The sequence below is a fragment of the Pezoporus occidentalis genome, unplaced genomic scaffold (genome assembly GCF_034315485.1).
Source record: "Pezoporus occidentalis ecotype Australia unplaced genomic scaffold, CSIRO_AGI_Poc_V1 ctg33, whole genome shotgun sequence".
NCBI lineage: Eukaryota > Metazoa > Chordata > Aves > Psittaciformes > Psittacidae > Pezoporus > Pezoporus occidentalis.
Genome location: NW_026915268.1, coordinates 3654128 through 3669232, shown reverse-complemented (window position 1 = coordinate 3669232; position 15105 = coordinate 3654128). Strand labels below are relative to the sequence as shown.

At 47.0% G+C, this 15105-nt stretch overlaps 1 protein-coding gene across 4 annotated transcripts in view; it reads left to right on the top strand.

The window, feature by feature from the left end:
• Nucleotides 1–15105, top strand: part of SLIT3 (slit guidance ligand 3) — a 519568-nt gene that overhangs the window by 483310 nt on the left and 21153 nt on the right. For all 4 annotated transcript variants that reach the window (XM_062629206.1, XM_062629204.1, XM_062629205.1 and 1 more), the window contains 2 exons: nt 6814–7054; nt 9071–9201. In XM_062629206.1, coding sequence (XP_062485190.1) covers nt 6814–7054; nt 9071–9201 — 372 coding nt within the window. The remainder of the gene's footprint in view (nt 1–6813; nt 7055–9070; nt 9202–15105) is intronic.

Sequence of the window (15105 nt, the reverse complement as noted above, 5' to 3'; positions counted from 1 at the left end):
CAGAGCAGCAGGGGGAGGTGGGAATCTGCTCTGCCTCCCTTCCTGTGTAAGAAGCAGCTCTGCTGGCAATTAGTGCCCTGGGTTGGCTGATCTCACACCAGGGACCCAGCCTGCTCCCTCACTCAGGTGAGGGGCCTTCGTTCCACTAAAGCCCTCTAAGAGAAAACATCTTCCCACACAATGCTCCAAAATCAACCACTAGCCTAGACAGCACTTCATAGCACAAGGTAGGCTTGGTCAAGCAAACTAATCCTGCTGCCTGTCAGCAACAGAGCCAGGATTAACTTGAGGTCTCCTGCTTGCTTTCTTAGTTTGCATTAGTCCATGTTACCTCCTTGAGTTTCCTGTGCAAGTTGCAAGAGAGAAAGAGTGGTTTAGAAGAAAAGCATCACAGTGAGCACTATCAGACTTCCCCTGCCAAGGCAGAGAGCAAGCTGAAGGCCCTTGTGTTCTCCATGCAGAATAGTCCTTGATCTTGTTTGATTTCAGGATTAAAATTCTGCTAACAAAATACGTTCTGTTCATTATTCTTTCCATGACTCCAGCCTTTTGTAGTTTAAAGCCTGATGCTCTGAAGGGGGTTCTGATTATTTTTTTCCCCTCTTAAGACTGCAGTTGCAAAGATGGTGATTGGGAGAGTTCAGCCTTCTGATGTTCAGGGTTATAGACTCAAGAGTTCAGGAAGCGAGCCTCAGGCGCTGGGCTGTGTGGCGAGGCAATAACTTGGCAAGTATTTGAAGGCTGCAAGTGTTGATGAGAGGGAGTGAACACAAGGGGTGGTCTGACAAAGGTAATAGGGAGACCTGAGATGAGGATTTATAAAGTTTCTTGGCTAAGCATCAGGAGTCATTTCCCAGCAATGAGTTTGCAGTGAGCTCCCAGCTATCTGTACTTCTGCTGTTGTAATATATGCATAGAGCTAAAGCAGTGTTGTGGTTGTCACTGTGCTGTATGTCAAAGCCACTTGAAGTCACACATTAGAAGGATGTTAAAACTTGCATCCTCGCACAGTTGAACAAATGGCATGCTGGTATTTCTCAACCATGTTGGGCCTCATGTGCACAATGACACGTCTGGTGACAGCCCCAAAAAGCAATAGTACCAACATGCACATGCCTGTTTTCCCATCTTAGCATCTCCTGTTCTTGTGTAGTGTGCTCCACACAGCACCTTTCCTTACCACTCAGCAACACTCTTTCTTCCTGAAAAGTGAGCCCCATAGGATGAGACCTGGCTTATCAAACCTTCCCTCTAGCAACCAGGCTCACAGCAATGTTGTCCTGGTTGATGTTGCTTTGGTAGGAAGCACACATTAGGGCTCCTGAGCCTGATGGAAAGCATTGTTCCTCCATTGGGTACATGCTTCAGGGTTCTCCACTGGGATAGTTTGCTGCAGGAAACTCTGCAGTGATTGCTGAAATAAATGAGATTGTACCAGGCAGAATGAGCTTGGCCAAGCTCGCTGCAAGGCGGGCTGTGCTGCACATTCCACTGCTGGGGGAATAAATAGTATTAATGATGTCTAAAAATATACTTTCAAAATATCTTAAAATGAAAGAAGAAAAGGCCTTGGCAAATGCTGTTGCTAATGTAGCTCCTAGATGCCAACAGCAGGACAGCTGCACTTGTAAAGCCACCCACTGGAGGATCCCACAGCAAGGAAGGGTTGTGCAGGAGCATACTGGGAGCTCAGGGAGTCATTCAGAGCAGCTCCAAGCACAGACACACTGGCTTCGTGCAACATTTGCTTTCTGTTAGTGGAGGCTGTTGCGGGTTGCATGGGTTTTTTATTATTCTTATTTTTAACTTCCATAAAATTAGAATTACACACAGTGACTTTCCTCCTGCATTCTACTTGTTGCTCACAGACAAAACACAGGGATTGGCATTAGGTACAACAAAGCTCGTGGGCTGGGTCAGCTCTGCTCCTTTCTGCTGGTCACACCTGACAGGAGCCAGGGCTGAGAGGTCAGACCTCATTTGATCCCACTGCTGGTGCTCCTGACATGTTTGCCAGCCAAAAAGCGTGCGCTGGAGAGAGATCACACACTTAATGGAAGCAGGCTTTGAACAGGGAAGTGTTCCAGATGGACAGTGCACTTCAGTGCCTGCCTACCGGTAGGGACGTGGCTCTGATGTGTCCTCAGTTCATCGGGTCTGACTGCTGTGCCGAGAGGCAGCTACTACAGTAACTACCTTAAATTGGCAAGAATTGCTTTCGGTGCATCAATCTTCCCATGAGGGTGTTGCTATTTTCTCAATATTCCCTTGTTTTCTTGGCAAAGGGAATCCAAAGGATCTGTTGCCGAGTGGTGCTATGTGCACCAAGGTGCTGTGCTAACCCTCCAGGAACAGAGTGGCCTGGGGGGGGTGAAGGGATTGCCAAGAAGCTGCAGCAAAGGGGCTGGCTCAGGAAGGGGAAGTCTCTTAGTCTATGACTAGTTCATAGCTTAGGTGTGCTCACAAAGAAATGTTCCCAAGAACAAAAACAACCGTTTCCCACTGTGGTGGTCTGACCCTGGAGGGACACCACGTGCCCACCAAAGCTACTCCATCACTCTCCTCCTCAGCTAGGCAGAGGAAAGACAATAGGATGAAAGGCTCGTGGGTCACACTAAGGACAGAGAGAGATCCCTCACCAGTTACCAGCACAGGCAAAACAGACCCAGCTTTCATTTATCACCAACCAAATCAGGGTAGGATAATGAGAAATAACAATTAAACCTTAAAACACCCCCCCTTCTTCTCCGGCTCAACTTCACTCCCAGTTTCTCCACCTCCTGCCCCCCAGCAGCACAGAGGATGGGGAATGGAGGTTTTGGTCACACGTTCTCTCTGCCGCTCCTTCCTCCTCAGGGGAGGACATTCCACACTCTTTCCCTGCTCCATTGTGGGGGCCCTCCCACAGGAGACGGTCCTGCATGGACTTTTCCATGCTGAGTCTTTCCCATGGGCTGCATTTCTTCACAGGCTTCTCCAGTGTGATACCCCTGTGGGGTCACAGTTCCTGCAGCAAACATGCTCCAGCTCAGGCACCTCTCTTCACAGGGCCACAGGTCCTGCCAGGAGCCTGCTCTAGCACGGGCTGCCCCCAGGGTCACAGCCTTCTTCGGGTATCCCCCTGCTCCAGGTGGGGTCCTCCATGGGCTGCAGGTGGGCATCTGCTCCACATGGACCTCCATGGGCTGCAGGTGGGCATCTGCTCCACATGGACCTCCATGCTGCAGGTGGGCATTTGCTCCACATGGACCTCCATGCTGCAGGTGGGCATCTGCTCCACATGGACCTCCATGGGCTGCAGGTGGGCATCTGCTCCACATGGACCTCCATGGGCTGCAGGGCACAGCTGCCTCAGCATGGTCTGCACCATGGGCTCCAGGGGAACCTCTGTTCCAGCACCTGGAGCACCTCCTGCCTCCTCCTGCACTGACCTGTGTGTCTGCAGGGCTGTTCCTCTCACATGTCCTCCTCGCTCCTCTCTGGCTGCACTTGCTCCTTCCCCCTTAAACTTGTTATTCCAGAGGCACTACCACTGGCACTGGTGGCTCAGCCTTAGCCAGGTCCAACTTGGTGCTGGTGGCATTGGCTGTGTCGGACATGGGGGAGCTTCTAGCAGAAGCTTCATGGAAGCCACCCCTGTAGACCCCCCGAACAAGACCTTGCTGCACAAGCCCAATGCACCCATGTGCAGTTACTCCCCTGCCTGCCATGCTCCCATTCCCCCTGCTGCCCACTGCACTCACCCTGCGCATCTCGTCTACATACTCCTTGGAGCAGAGTAAATGGGGTTTGTTGGCTGCCAGCAGCATTGCCTGCCAGATCACGCTGTGGAGGCACACTTGTCTCAATGACTAGATTAGCTTGTCCCTGTGCAAGATTGTGCTCTTCTGGTAGAGGATGTTTACCCCCTCCCTGAACTGTTAGCTAATGCTATTAGCAGCCCATGACTGTGCCCACTGACAGCCCCCAGTGGCACTTGGCAGAGAAGGAAGATCAGGGGTCTCTGTCAACCACATCTCCCTACCCTGAGAGCAGCGAGGTAGCAATGGGATGGCCATGGGGAGCCTGGCTGGGAAGCTTCATTCCATCCATGTGGTGAATAAAGGAAGTTTAGGGCAATGCAGTAAGAAAAGTGTTGAAATGCACTTCCTGAGAAGTACCAAGAGGTGGTTCTGGCTGAGAGGGAAACATCCGTGTGTCTGTGTATGTGACCCCAAGTGATGCCAGGGCTGGAGCAGGACGGCCCCAAGGCCCACATACAGATTAGGGCAGTTAGGAAGCTGGTTGGGGTATTCCATGCTGTGCCAGCCCCTTTGCTGCAGTCCTGGGGAAAAGAGAGCTTTCCTCACCTTCTCCCAGGTGCCAATCCCAAATATTTGCATCTTTCAAGGTATTCTTCAAGTAGTAATGTAAAGCCCCGGGTCTCTTCTCTCAGAGCAGGGCAGCTCCGTTGCTTTTGATGCAGTTCGGGATTTAGCCTATCCCTATTTGTTGCGTATTCCTCTCTCGTGTTCCCCAGAAGCAGACCAGAGAGTGTGTGCTGGGAGAACAGGGACAGGGAGAGGTTTCGGCTCTCATTCCACAGAGTGCTGAAGATAGAGCCATGGTGCTCTGTGCAAAATTCCACATGGGAAAAGGAAAGCAGTCATCTCCATTTCCTTCTGTTTCACAGGCAGCACGTCCTGGTCTTTGTGGCTGAGCAAGATTGCTCGAGTATGTTGCAGCTTTTTATTTGCTGTTCTTGCACGTCTTGAATCAGTAATAGATACTGTAGGGGAATGGCTTGGGTTTCTATTCTAATTGTATCCAGGAAGGTTGCCTAGAAATTCCCTGAGCTTCCAAGTATCACCTGCTTGAGTGGAGAGGAGTGAGGGCTGGGGCATCTTTTGCTTTGTTTTTATGAGAGTGCTGTGATTCCACAAAGCACTCCCTGAATGGCAGGAAATTCCCAGTGAGATCTCACTGTTCCAGGGTGGGGCTGGGGGTTATTCACTGCACAAACAGCTCTGCCAGAGTCCTCTCCTGGACGTCTCTCAGCGGTGGTGCTGTTGTCAGCGCTGTGTAACACAGAGTCACAGAATCAAACAGGTTTGAAAAGGGCTTTAAGTTCATCCAGTCCAGCCCTTACCCCAACCCTGCCAAGGCCACCCCTAACCCATGTCACTGAGGCCTCGTCTCCACGCTGTGTGAACACTTGCAGGGACGGTGCCTGCAGCCCTGCCCTGGGCAGCCTGTTCCAATGCCTGAGCACCCTCTGGGGCAGGAATTGTTCCTCAGCTCCATCCAAACCTGCCCTGGTGCAGCCTGAGGCCGGTTCCTCTTGTCCCATCCCTTGTTCCTTGGGAGCAGAGCCCAGCCCCTCCTGGCTCCATCCTCCTGTCAGGCACTTGTAGGGAGCCATCAGGTCCCCCCTGAGCCTTCTCCAGACTGAACCCCCCCAGGTCCCTCAGCCATTCCCCATCACACTTGTGCTCCAGGCCCTGCACCAGCTCCATTGCCCTTCTCTGGCCCCACTCCAGCACCTCAATGTCTCTCTTGTAGTGAGTGACCCAGAGCTGAACAAGGATTCAAGCCGGAGCCCCAGCCCTCACTGCAGCTCTCCACACACGTGCCCCCAGCACAGCCCGGCACTCGCTTCCTGCTCACCACCTACCAAGTTTTCACCCTTGTAGTGGCCACACATTTTCAAGCAGTCACAGAACTCCTCCATGCGAAGCGCTGATGTTCTCTCCTCAGTGCAGAAAGGGTTTGTTGGGTTTGAACAGTGGCTGTAATGAGAAGTTTGGGGTATAAAGGCACAGCACACTGTGTGCAGCAGCCAGAGAGCCTGGCTGGGTCCCTTTGCAGTCCCACAGGCCCAGTGGGTGACCTGGGCAGAGGGTTTTATCCTGACATGTGGCACACTGTGACCGATGACTGCAGCTTTGTGCACATGGTCCCTTTTCCCTGCTCCGGCCCCGCTGGGGTGGATGTTTCAGCACAGCCTGTCACAGGTGAGGGTGCAGCCGCCCTGAGCCGGGAGCCTGGGGACCAGGACTGCTGCTCCTGGGTGATGTGGCCCAAGCCCCGGGGCTCACAGGCACCTACGGGGGGGTTTGCTCAGCCTCTCACATCGTTATGGCTGAACCACAGCACTTCCTCCAGATTATTCAGACCTGGCATTTGTTTCTCAGCTACCACTGATGCTGGGAGAGCTTCCTTTCCTTTGCATTGTTCTGATCCAGGACACTGCCAACCACAAACTCAGCTAAAATAAAGTGAATGATTCTGTTGCTGTTAGAAACCAGTTCAGGGACACTGCCCAGCAAATAGTGTGGTATCGGTGCATTGCTTCTGAAGCCTGTTAGCAGTTGTCCATTTGTCGATACACTCTGATATACAGTAAACCAAGTGAGGAGACTGTAGAAAGTACTAAGAATAGAGGATTTTCCTCCTGCTTGCCACTTACAACAGCAGAGATAGACTTAAATCAAAAAGCCTAGGATGGAGATATTGCAGGTTTGGGCTTAAATTGCTCCCAGTTTTTACTGGGGACTTGTATGGAATGCAGCAATTGTAGACAGACTGCTGTCCCTTGCAGGGCTAAATAGCTAGTGCAAAGTGCAGCATGAGCTGCTTTCAGTGTTTGAACGGGCTTGTTCAGACCCAGCATGGAGATCTCTGTACAGCATTGTGCTGTAAGGCTTTCACACAGCAAAGCAGGCACATGGCAGCTGACTCTCATGTCGCTGTCCCACAGTGGTGGCATCCTGTCAGCATCTGAAAATGTCTCCTTCCTTAAGCTGAGACCGAGCCCACTTTGTCCTTCTGCAGTGGACTCTTCTGTGAGACTCCTCCGCCGATGGTCCTGCTGCAGACAAGCCCGTGTGACAACTATGAGTGCCAGAACGGGGCGCAGTGCATCGTCGTGCACCACGAGCCCGTCTGCCGCTGCCTCGCTGGCTTCGCAGGCCAGAAGTGCGAGAAGCTCATCACCGTCAACTTCGTGGGGAAGGATTCCTACGTGGAGCTGCCCTCTGCCAAAATCCGCCCTCAGGCAAACATCTCCCTCCAGGTGAGCAGCAGTCACCAGCTCAGTGCTCCCCTAAGTAATAGTACATGTGCTCTTATGGGTGTTTTTGTTCTGAAGGAATGGGATCCGTTGGCCAAGATGCTGACAAAGTTAGAGATCAGCTTGTCAGCCAGTGGCCTGCTCTGACGTTATTGAAAGCTGAAGAAAGAGTGAGGCACCACTGTACTTTTGTGGACCTGCCTCCAGAATCTCACCACTCCCGTACTCCCAGACTGGCCATTTAATAGAGATGGTTCGGGAAACCCCCCTGGCTTCTTACTGATTGACAGCATTGCGGCTCATCCTGTAGGAATTAGTTCTTAATACTAGGACCCTTACTAAGAGCTGCTCTTTTCTCTTTTTTTAAATGGCCTTTCCAGACAATATTTTGCTTACTCTCGCACAGTGCACGTTCAGTAGATGAAAGGTGGAGGATTTTGTTACATTCCTGTAGTTACACCTAAATTGGATTTGAGGTCTAAGATTCAGATGGCAATGGAAAATCGCTATCCAAGTGCCATGCTACCACTGGCTTCTTTATGACTGTGGATCAAAGGTGTTTTGGACACTTACTCAAATAAGATATTTAAGTGATTTTGAAGTTATTTGTACTCACAGTCTAGTAAACATTAAACTAATCTTCCCCTCCTAATATCCCAAAGTACATGAGGGGATAATTTCTAGCTTTATCTGTTTTCTCCTAAAGAGGCTTGTAGAGTACCTGTATGACATGATAATCTCCCTTAGACCAGTGATAGCTAATCTGTATCTATGTTATATTCCCCCTGCAAATGAAGCCTAACATTTCAAAAGACAAGAGAAGAAAAATCACACCTGCATATTTATGTCATTGCATTTATTTTCTCAGTTTGAAAAGCTTGTATTCCACAGTTGGAAATCATATTCTAGACTTATTTGGTGGAGTTTGATTGTAATTAAAATACCAACATCAAGACATGGGAAAGAGGAACAAATTTCCTCCTTAGGAATAGATTTTTAAAGGGTGGTTCCTGCAAAGGTTATTCTAAGGGAAAAAAAAAATCCATAATTAATATTTATCTTTAATAGCTTGAGTATACTGTTCAAATGAAAATGAAGCTGATTCATGTATAATTGAAACTCCGGGTTTTCTTCCTTTTAAATCCCTTTTATGTAAGACCACAAAAGAGATTCTATAAATATGAGCACTCTAAAATATGGCTCCCTGAAGGCTCCACATACTACAGGTCAACTTTAAAGCTGAAAATATGGCCATTGTTTTCTTAAGTGTACAAAACATCTTACATCAGCCAGAGCGTGAAGAACAAAAGTGATTTTTACACATGCAGATGATGTTCTCAATTCTTTTTTCCCCAGCTTAGTATTGCATCCAGTCATTAATCACAAGTGAATTAAAATTAGAATACAACATTGATTATTAAGAAAAGATAGAGGACATCTTACTTAAAAGGGCTCAAGTGTGGGGGATAAAGGCTACTCTGTTCTTCCTGACCCTCTAAATATCCCATTTGAAATCGGCATGGCTTGCAAATAACTTGGGTTGAGTGAATAACTCACGGCTATGGTGGATATGGGGTCAGGTCCTTCTTCCCTTCTTTGTGAACATACATGTGATATGTGATACATTAGATATCTGTGAACAGATCGGTGCCTGCTGAAATCTGTTTCCTTGTCACTGTGACACACTCCTGCTGCCAGAGTTGATTTTCTAAACCTCCACTTCAAGCTGGGGTAGTAGCTGGGAAATAAACTTTTATGTCACCAAAAATACAGCAACAGTCTATTAAGAGGGATCAAATAAATTGCAGCTTTCATCTCCTGACAGCTAGTTCTCATTTGAAGCAAGGGAGCCATCCCATAGTGGGAGGCCAACCTGGTTGTGTCCAAGTGCACTCAATGTCACCAAGACCTTCCTGTGTCTCATGGAGCTTGCTCTCATTCTTGCTTTTATATATGGTTTATTAATCATATTTACCTTGCCTTACTAAGCAACCTTACCTGGCTATTAATGTTTCACAGGTAGCAACGGACAAGGACAATGGCATCTTATTATACAAAGGAGACAACGATCCTTTGGCTCTGGAGTTGTACCAAGGACACGTGAGGCTCATCTACGACACACTGAATTCTCCACCTACCACAGTATACAGGTAAATAGCTGAGCTTTACCAAGGCAGTGACTTTCCAACAAAGATGAAGAGGTAGGATTTTTAGAAGAACCTTTTATTTTAACTCAAGGTCTCTCTTTTATTGTACATTATTAGATAAGAAAATCAGAATAAAGATTTAGCTAGAGGCTGCATGGTGAAAATTGATGTTTATTGGCAATACGGTGATACCGTGTCCTGCTGTGATTGCAGAAAATTGTTGTGTTTTCTCACCTACTGTAAAGATTTAGTTTTGGGTGAATGTTGTCTTTGAAATAGCTCCAGATAATCAGTTTCTTTGATGTTGATATTTAGCATTTATTTACCGTACCAAGACAGAACAGTGACTGTGCAAGTGCAGGATTACACTACGTTAAGTAGAAGAAGGGCTGAATCCCTCTACAGGGTGAATATTTTTGGAAGAACTCTTACCCCTCTCAGTAGTAACTATGCAAACTGCGAAAAAAAGCACAAGTTACAAAGGTAAATCGTGGGACAGTTTCACCTTCAGACACTTGACTTTTGGAGATGTCAAACCCAGAGGTTTTATTCATTAGTCACAAGAAAGAATAGCAAATGTAAAAGTGAAACCTATGCACAGAGGTATTTCGCTAGGAAGGGAGAGGTGCTACACATTCTCCACTGCTCCTTTAGCAGCCCTTTCCCTGGTTTAACTCCACTCTGATTTAAGCCCTGTGGCTCAAATTTGTGCAGTGTAAATATGTAGCTGTGACCAGTTTCATGTTCAGTGCAGCTTCATGGCATTGTGTATGCAGAAAAGCTGATTTCCCAGCCCAACTGGCTCTTGAAGGAAAAGCATCCGATTAGAGCAAGTGAAAGGATGTCTCCAGGTATCACTGGCCAGGATGGCCTGGTGCTTCTTCTAGAATGTTTTCTCAGCACTTGGTAAAACTTACAGAATTGCAGAACAGTTTGGGTTGGAAAGGACCTTAAAGCTCCTCCAGTTCCAACCCCTGTCACAGGCAGGGACCCCTTCCACTAGAGCAGCTTGCTCCAAGCCCCTGTGTCCAACCTGGCCTTGAACACTGCCAGGGATGAGGCAGCCACAGCTTCTCTGGGCACCCTGTGCCAGCGCCTCGGCACCCTCACAGGGAAGAGCTTCTGCCTTAGATCTAACCTGAGCTTCCCCTGTTTCAGTCTGAACCCATCACCCCTTGTCTTTCCATAGTCTTCTTGAAGGGGAATGGTGACTTGTTTAAGAAAATGAAAAAATTCTTTCTGTCTAAAATGGGATAATACCAATGTGGACATGTCACCAGGAAGAGCAAAGGCTTGTCCACTGGAGGAATGAAGAAAGTAGTTTGACAGTGATTTTCATCAGCTGGATAGGTGTGAAAAATTTCTCTGTGTGTGGTTATAATCCTGATTGATTTCATGTTAGAGCAAGGCTGAAGTTGTTAAACAGTTTTATACCACTAAATAGAACATAGGGAAAAGCTCATTATGTGTGGGCAGCGCAGGGGGTGGGAGAGCAGTGTGAATGCTTGCTCTCCATTGTCAAGGGCAGAGCCCTATGGTGATGAGAGCTGTTGCCATCATCACAACACTTCATGGATCTGCTGCCTTCTGGCAAAGTTGCCAGAGCTGGTGAGCAGCAGTGTCCTCATTGTTCCTGCGCCCTTCATATTGATCAAGGAGGAGGTCTCCATTCAGACTGACACCTCATTACCATAAGATTAATTGCCTGTTCACTATATTTTGTATTGTGTGATCTGTTGAGATGGGAAAGAAGCTGCTTAATACAATGCCCTTTCTGAAATGTCACTCTAATCTTTTATTAGTTTAAGGAGTGGTGCAAAATGGGATTAGCATGGAGCTTGATGGGGAAAGATTAGGCTGAGAAAAACTGCAGCTAAGAATGTCAGAAAGGGCTTCTAAATAGATTAAAAGACTTGTTTTCCTTAAGGGCTGAGGAAGGGGTAAGGAACCTGCTCCTCTGCTTACGTCGTGGGATTTAAGGGCAGAAGATGTGAGTGGATCCAGTTTGACCTCCCTGTAGAGCCTGTTTGACTTTTAGCTAAGGCATAAAGTCTGTTTGGCTAAGACATGACTTCCAGCTTGGCGTCGAGTTTCTACAGGAAAACACCAAATAATGGAAAATCCCTCATTTCCTTTAGTAGCTTGGCCAGTGGTCAGTCATTTCATTATTCAGGCATTGGCCATCTAAGTTCTGTTGCTAATACCTTCTGGATGGTTTAGAGGCTTTCTCCAGGGAAATGAAAGTGCTTTTGTATCTAGTACTGGCTCCCATGAGTTAAGCTGTACTTTTAATTGCATTGCCTCCTAACTTGCATTTAGATGAAACAAACAGCTGAGTCAGTGCGATGCGTTTTACCTAAGCCCTAAGAATTTGGGGAACTCTTTTCTTCAACTTCTGCCATTTTTCATTTTCATCAATAATAAGGTTGCCAGGAGAACCGGTAACATTCAGATCATAGCCTCCCCACTGATAAAAGAGTCCCCTGCTCTGTTGCCTACTCCTTGCCGTCTTGTTTAGATGCTTGGTTTAAATCTCAACCTCATCAAAAGAGGACTGTTTGAGAAGCTCTGTTGAAAGACTATTAGGTTAATTCTGAGGCGTGGATCAGGTGCTGCTATCCTCCAAAAGGGTCCACTTCTCAGAAGAGATGAGCAGTGCTTTGGCTCTTGTTTTTCCTCAGAAAAGTCTGCCAAAAGAGGAGGAGGCCTTAAAACACTGCCTGGAGGGATCTGTGCCAGCTCCAGCTGCAGGGAGTCTGTGACTGACCTGGGCTTGTGCTGTAACTGAGATGTTTTGCTGGCATTTCAGGTACTCCCATGATGGGATGTGGAAAGTCATTGGCAAGCCACATTAGCTTCATCAGAGTCCTCATGATTAGATTTATTAATAGTACTTAGGAACAGTAAAATTAGTGAAGTACTTGGCTAATGCAGGTAATATCCTGTAGAGATAAGGTAAAACCTGTTGTGAGACAGGGTGGGAAGCCAGCTGAGTGTATGGTGAACCTGGTGGTAGTTCTCAGTCTACAGCAGAAGGGTGCTGGACACATGAAGTACACAGTGTGACACTGCAGAGCTGACCCAAGCCCCTCAGCATACAGCCAGGGGAAGGTCTGTACCAGAGATGTGAGGTGTGTGCTCTGAATTTATTCTGCAGTGTATTCCATGGGTGGCCTCATGTTGGAAAAGGAGGCTGAGGGCAGGGATGTGGCATAACAGCAGGTTGCAGGTGTGCTGGGAAAGAGCAATGCATTTCATGTACTCTGTGAAGGCAGGTTTCCTAGGGCTATTGGAGTGGGACTATTGCTGTTGCTCCTTTTAGCAGATTTAAGTAGAACTGCAGTACATAGTCTAGAAAAGACCAAGATTAACTTGCTGTACATTCAGATTTGCTTTACATGTATGCATTCCTGTGGTATGTTTGGATAGAAAGGTTAGAGTTGACCTTGGGCTTTTCTTTCATTCTAGTCAGATAAAGGTCAGCAAATGTCCAATGGAAAAGACTACCTAAAATGTATTGTCATTTCTCATCAAGTTAGAAAGAAATACTAGTGCATGAATATGCAATGATTGAACTCACTGACTGCTCTGTTGTTGGAACTCCTCACTGGTCACCTGCAGAATAATGGGTTCCTGGATATCACAGTAGGCATTTTACAGATCTATTTGTGAAGTAGGATTCCTATTTGCTGTTTCTTTCAGTTTAATTACTCTATAGAGGCACAAATAAGAACCGAAAACTTGCTTGAGTGCTTTACTGACCTCCTGGTTTCTGCACTGGTGAGAATCACTCTTCCATGCCGTGACAGCACTTAGTACTGAGCCAACAGTGAGTTCTTGAAATAAAGTAAATCTTTCACAGTGACACCTTATCGCAAAGATACCAACTGATGAGGAATGTGCTGCTCTTAGTTACCACCACACACCAATTGTTTGTTTAAATTAACAAAGAGTGGGTAATTCAGCATTCAGCCATAGATACTGGTATCTGTTGAACTGTATTCAACTTCCTACTTTCAATCTTTTTTCCTGCATCTGTTCCTTGAACCAGAGATAAGATCTTGCTTGTAAATTATCTTTTTAAATAGGTTTTATGCTACCATACAGTCATATTGATTTGGCTGCTATATTAATCCTCCCTAATAGAAATGGAACATAGAAATTTGACACAAACTACTGATGTAATTCCCTCCAGAGTTCCCAGATTGCCATGTTGCATACAGACTGTCATATCTGCTAAAGAGCAAGATGCAGATGTCATTGGTATAAAATAGCGTGTTTTCATGCAGGCTTCCTGACAGCAGTGCGAAAGAAGGCAGTCATGAAAACATAAGAACTAATTGTATTTGTCTTTCTGTAGAGCCTCCACACAAATTACATTATAATTCCTTTTAAAAGTACCCTTAATCTATTTTCAAGAATTCTACGTTGTTACAAATATCTCTTATAGATTGTGTCATGCAGTTCTCATGGTCCTGCTAATTCTTACACACCATAGATGGACGTTCTTGTGGTTAAAGCAAAAGGCCTGGAGTAAGGGAGCGTAAATTCTTCCTGTATCTGTCCCATGTGTGATGACTGCGGGATGACAAACTAAATCTGTGCATACAAAGTACAGAAATGCACAAAAAGCAGATAAAGTGTTTCAGCCATGTGCTGCAGGTCCTGGGGGTTAAGTTCCTTCTCCCTCCTGCCTCCAGGCTGTGGAGCAGCACAAGACACTTATCCAGCAGCATCTGCAGCTGCCTGTGCCATTCCCTGTCACCCAGCAGCACTCACTGTGCAGCCCCATGTCCCAGCCCCTGCTGCTCCTCAGCTGACCCTGCTTTCTGCTCAGATCTCATGGACTCCTCCTCTGCTTCTGGTGCTGAGGATGAGCAGTTGCTTTTGTGATGGAAGAAATTCCAGACCTGCCAAAGATGAGGGAGATGGGATTTTTGTGTAATCACCTCTCCTTGGCTGCAAGTGCTTGTCATAGAATCACAGAATCAACCGGGTTGGAAAACAGATTTAAGCTCATCCAGTCCACCCATTCCCCTCGTCTCCACGCTGTGTGAACACTTGCAGGGACGGTGACTGCAGCCCTGCCCTGGGCAGCCTGTTCCAATGCCTGAGCACCCTCTGGGGCAGGAATTGTTCCTCAGCTCCATCCAAACCTGCCCTGGGGCACCTTGAGGCCATTTCCTCTTGTCCCATCCCTTGTTCCTTGGGAGCAGAGCCCAGCCCCTCCTGGCTCCATCCTCCTGTCAGGCAGTTGTAGGCAGCGATCAGGTTCCCCCAAGCCTTCTCTTCTCCAGACTGAACCCCCAGGTCCCTCAGCCATTCCCCATCACACTTGTGCTCTAGGCTGTTATCTGCAAGAAAAGCCTGGGAGGCTTCCCCATTAATTCACTGCCTTGTAGGGAGGAACATGCTGGAGGAGTGAAGACATTTGTTATTCTTAGATGTAATGTACATTATTAGATGTACATTATTAGAGCTTGTCAAACCCAGTTTTTACCAAAAGTCTCTTTGCAGAGCTCACTGCATCACTGGTCCTTTTCTTCCTAATCTCTTCCTGGTCTGCAGTTGTGCTGTGCCTGTCCCTGTTTGATACTGCAGGATGGTCTCTAAATGAACTGTTTTTCATAGATTTCTATGAGGCAGCACTGCGCTCTTAACAATCCTGCATTTTTGCAATTCATTTTATTCACTCTATCACACAATGTTATTTTTTCAGGTATTCCCTGGGGACTTTGCATCAAAGATAATTAAAGAAAGCAGTGTTAAACTCTGACCTGCACAGTTGAAGTTGTAAAATTTGAATGTGCTTATACATCTTGCATGAGCCCAGGCAAAGGACAGTTGAATTTTTTGCCTTGATAAAGGGCTCTGGTGTATATAAATGGGACAAAAAAAGACAAGTGT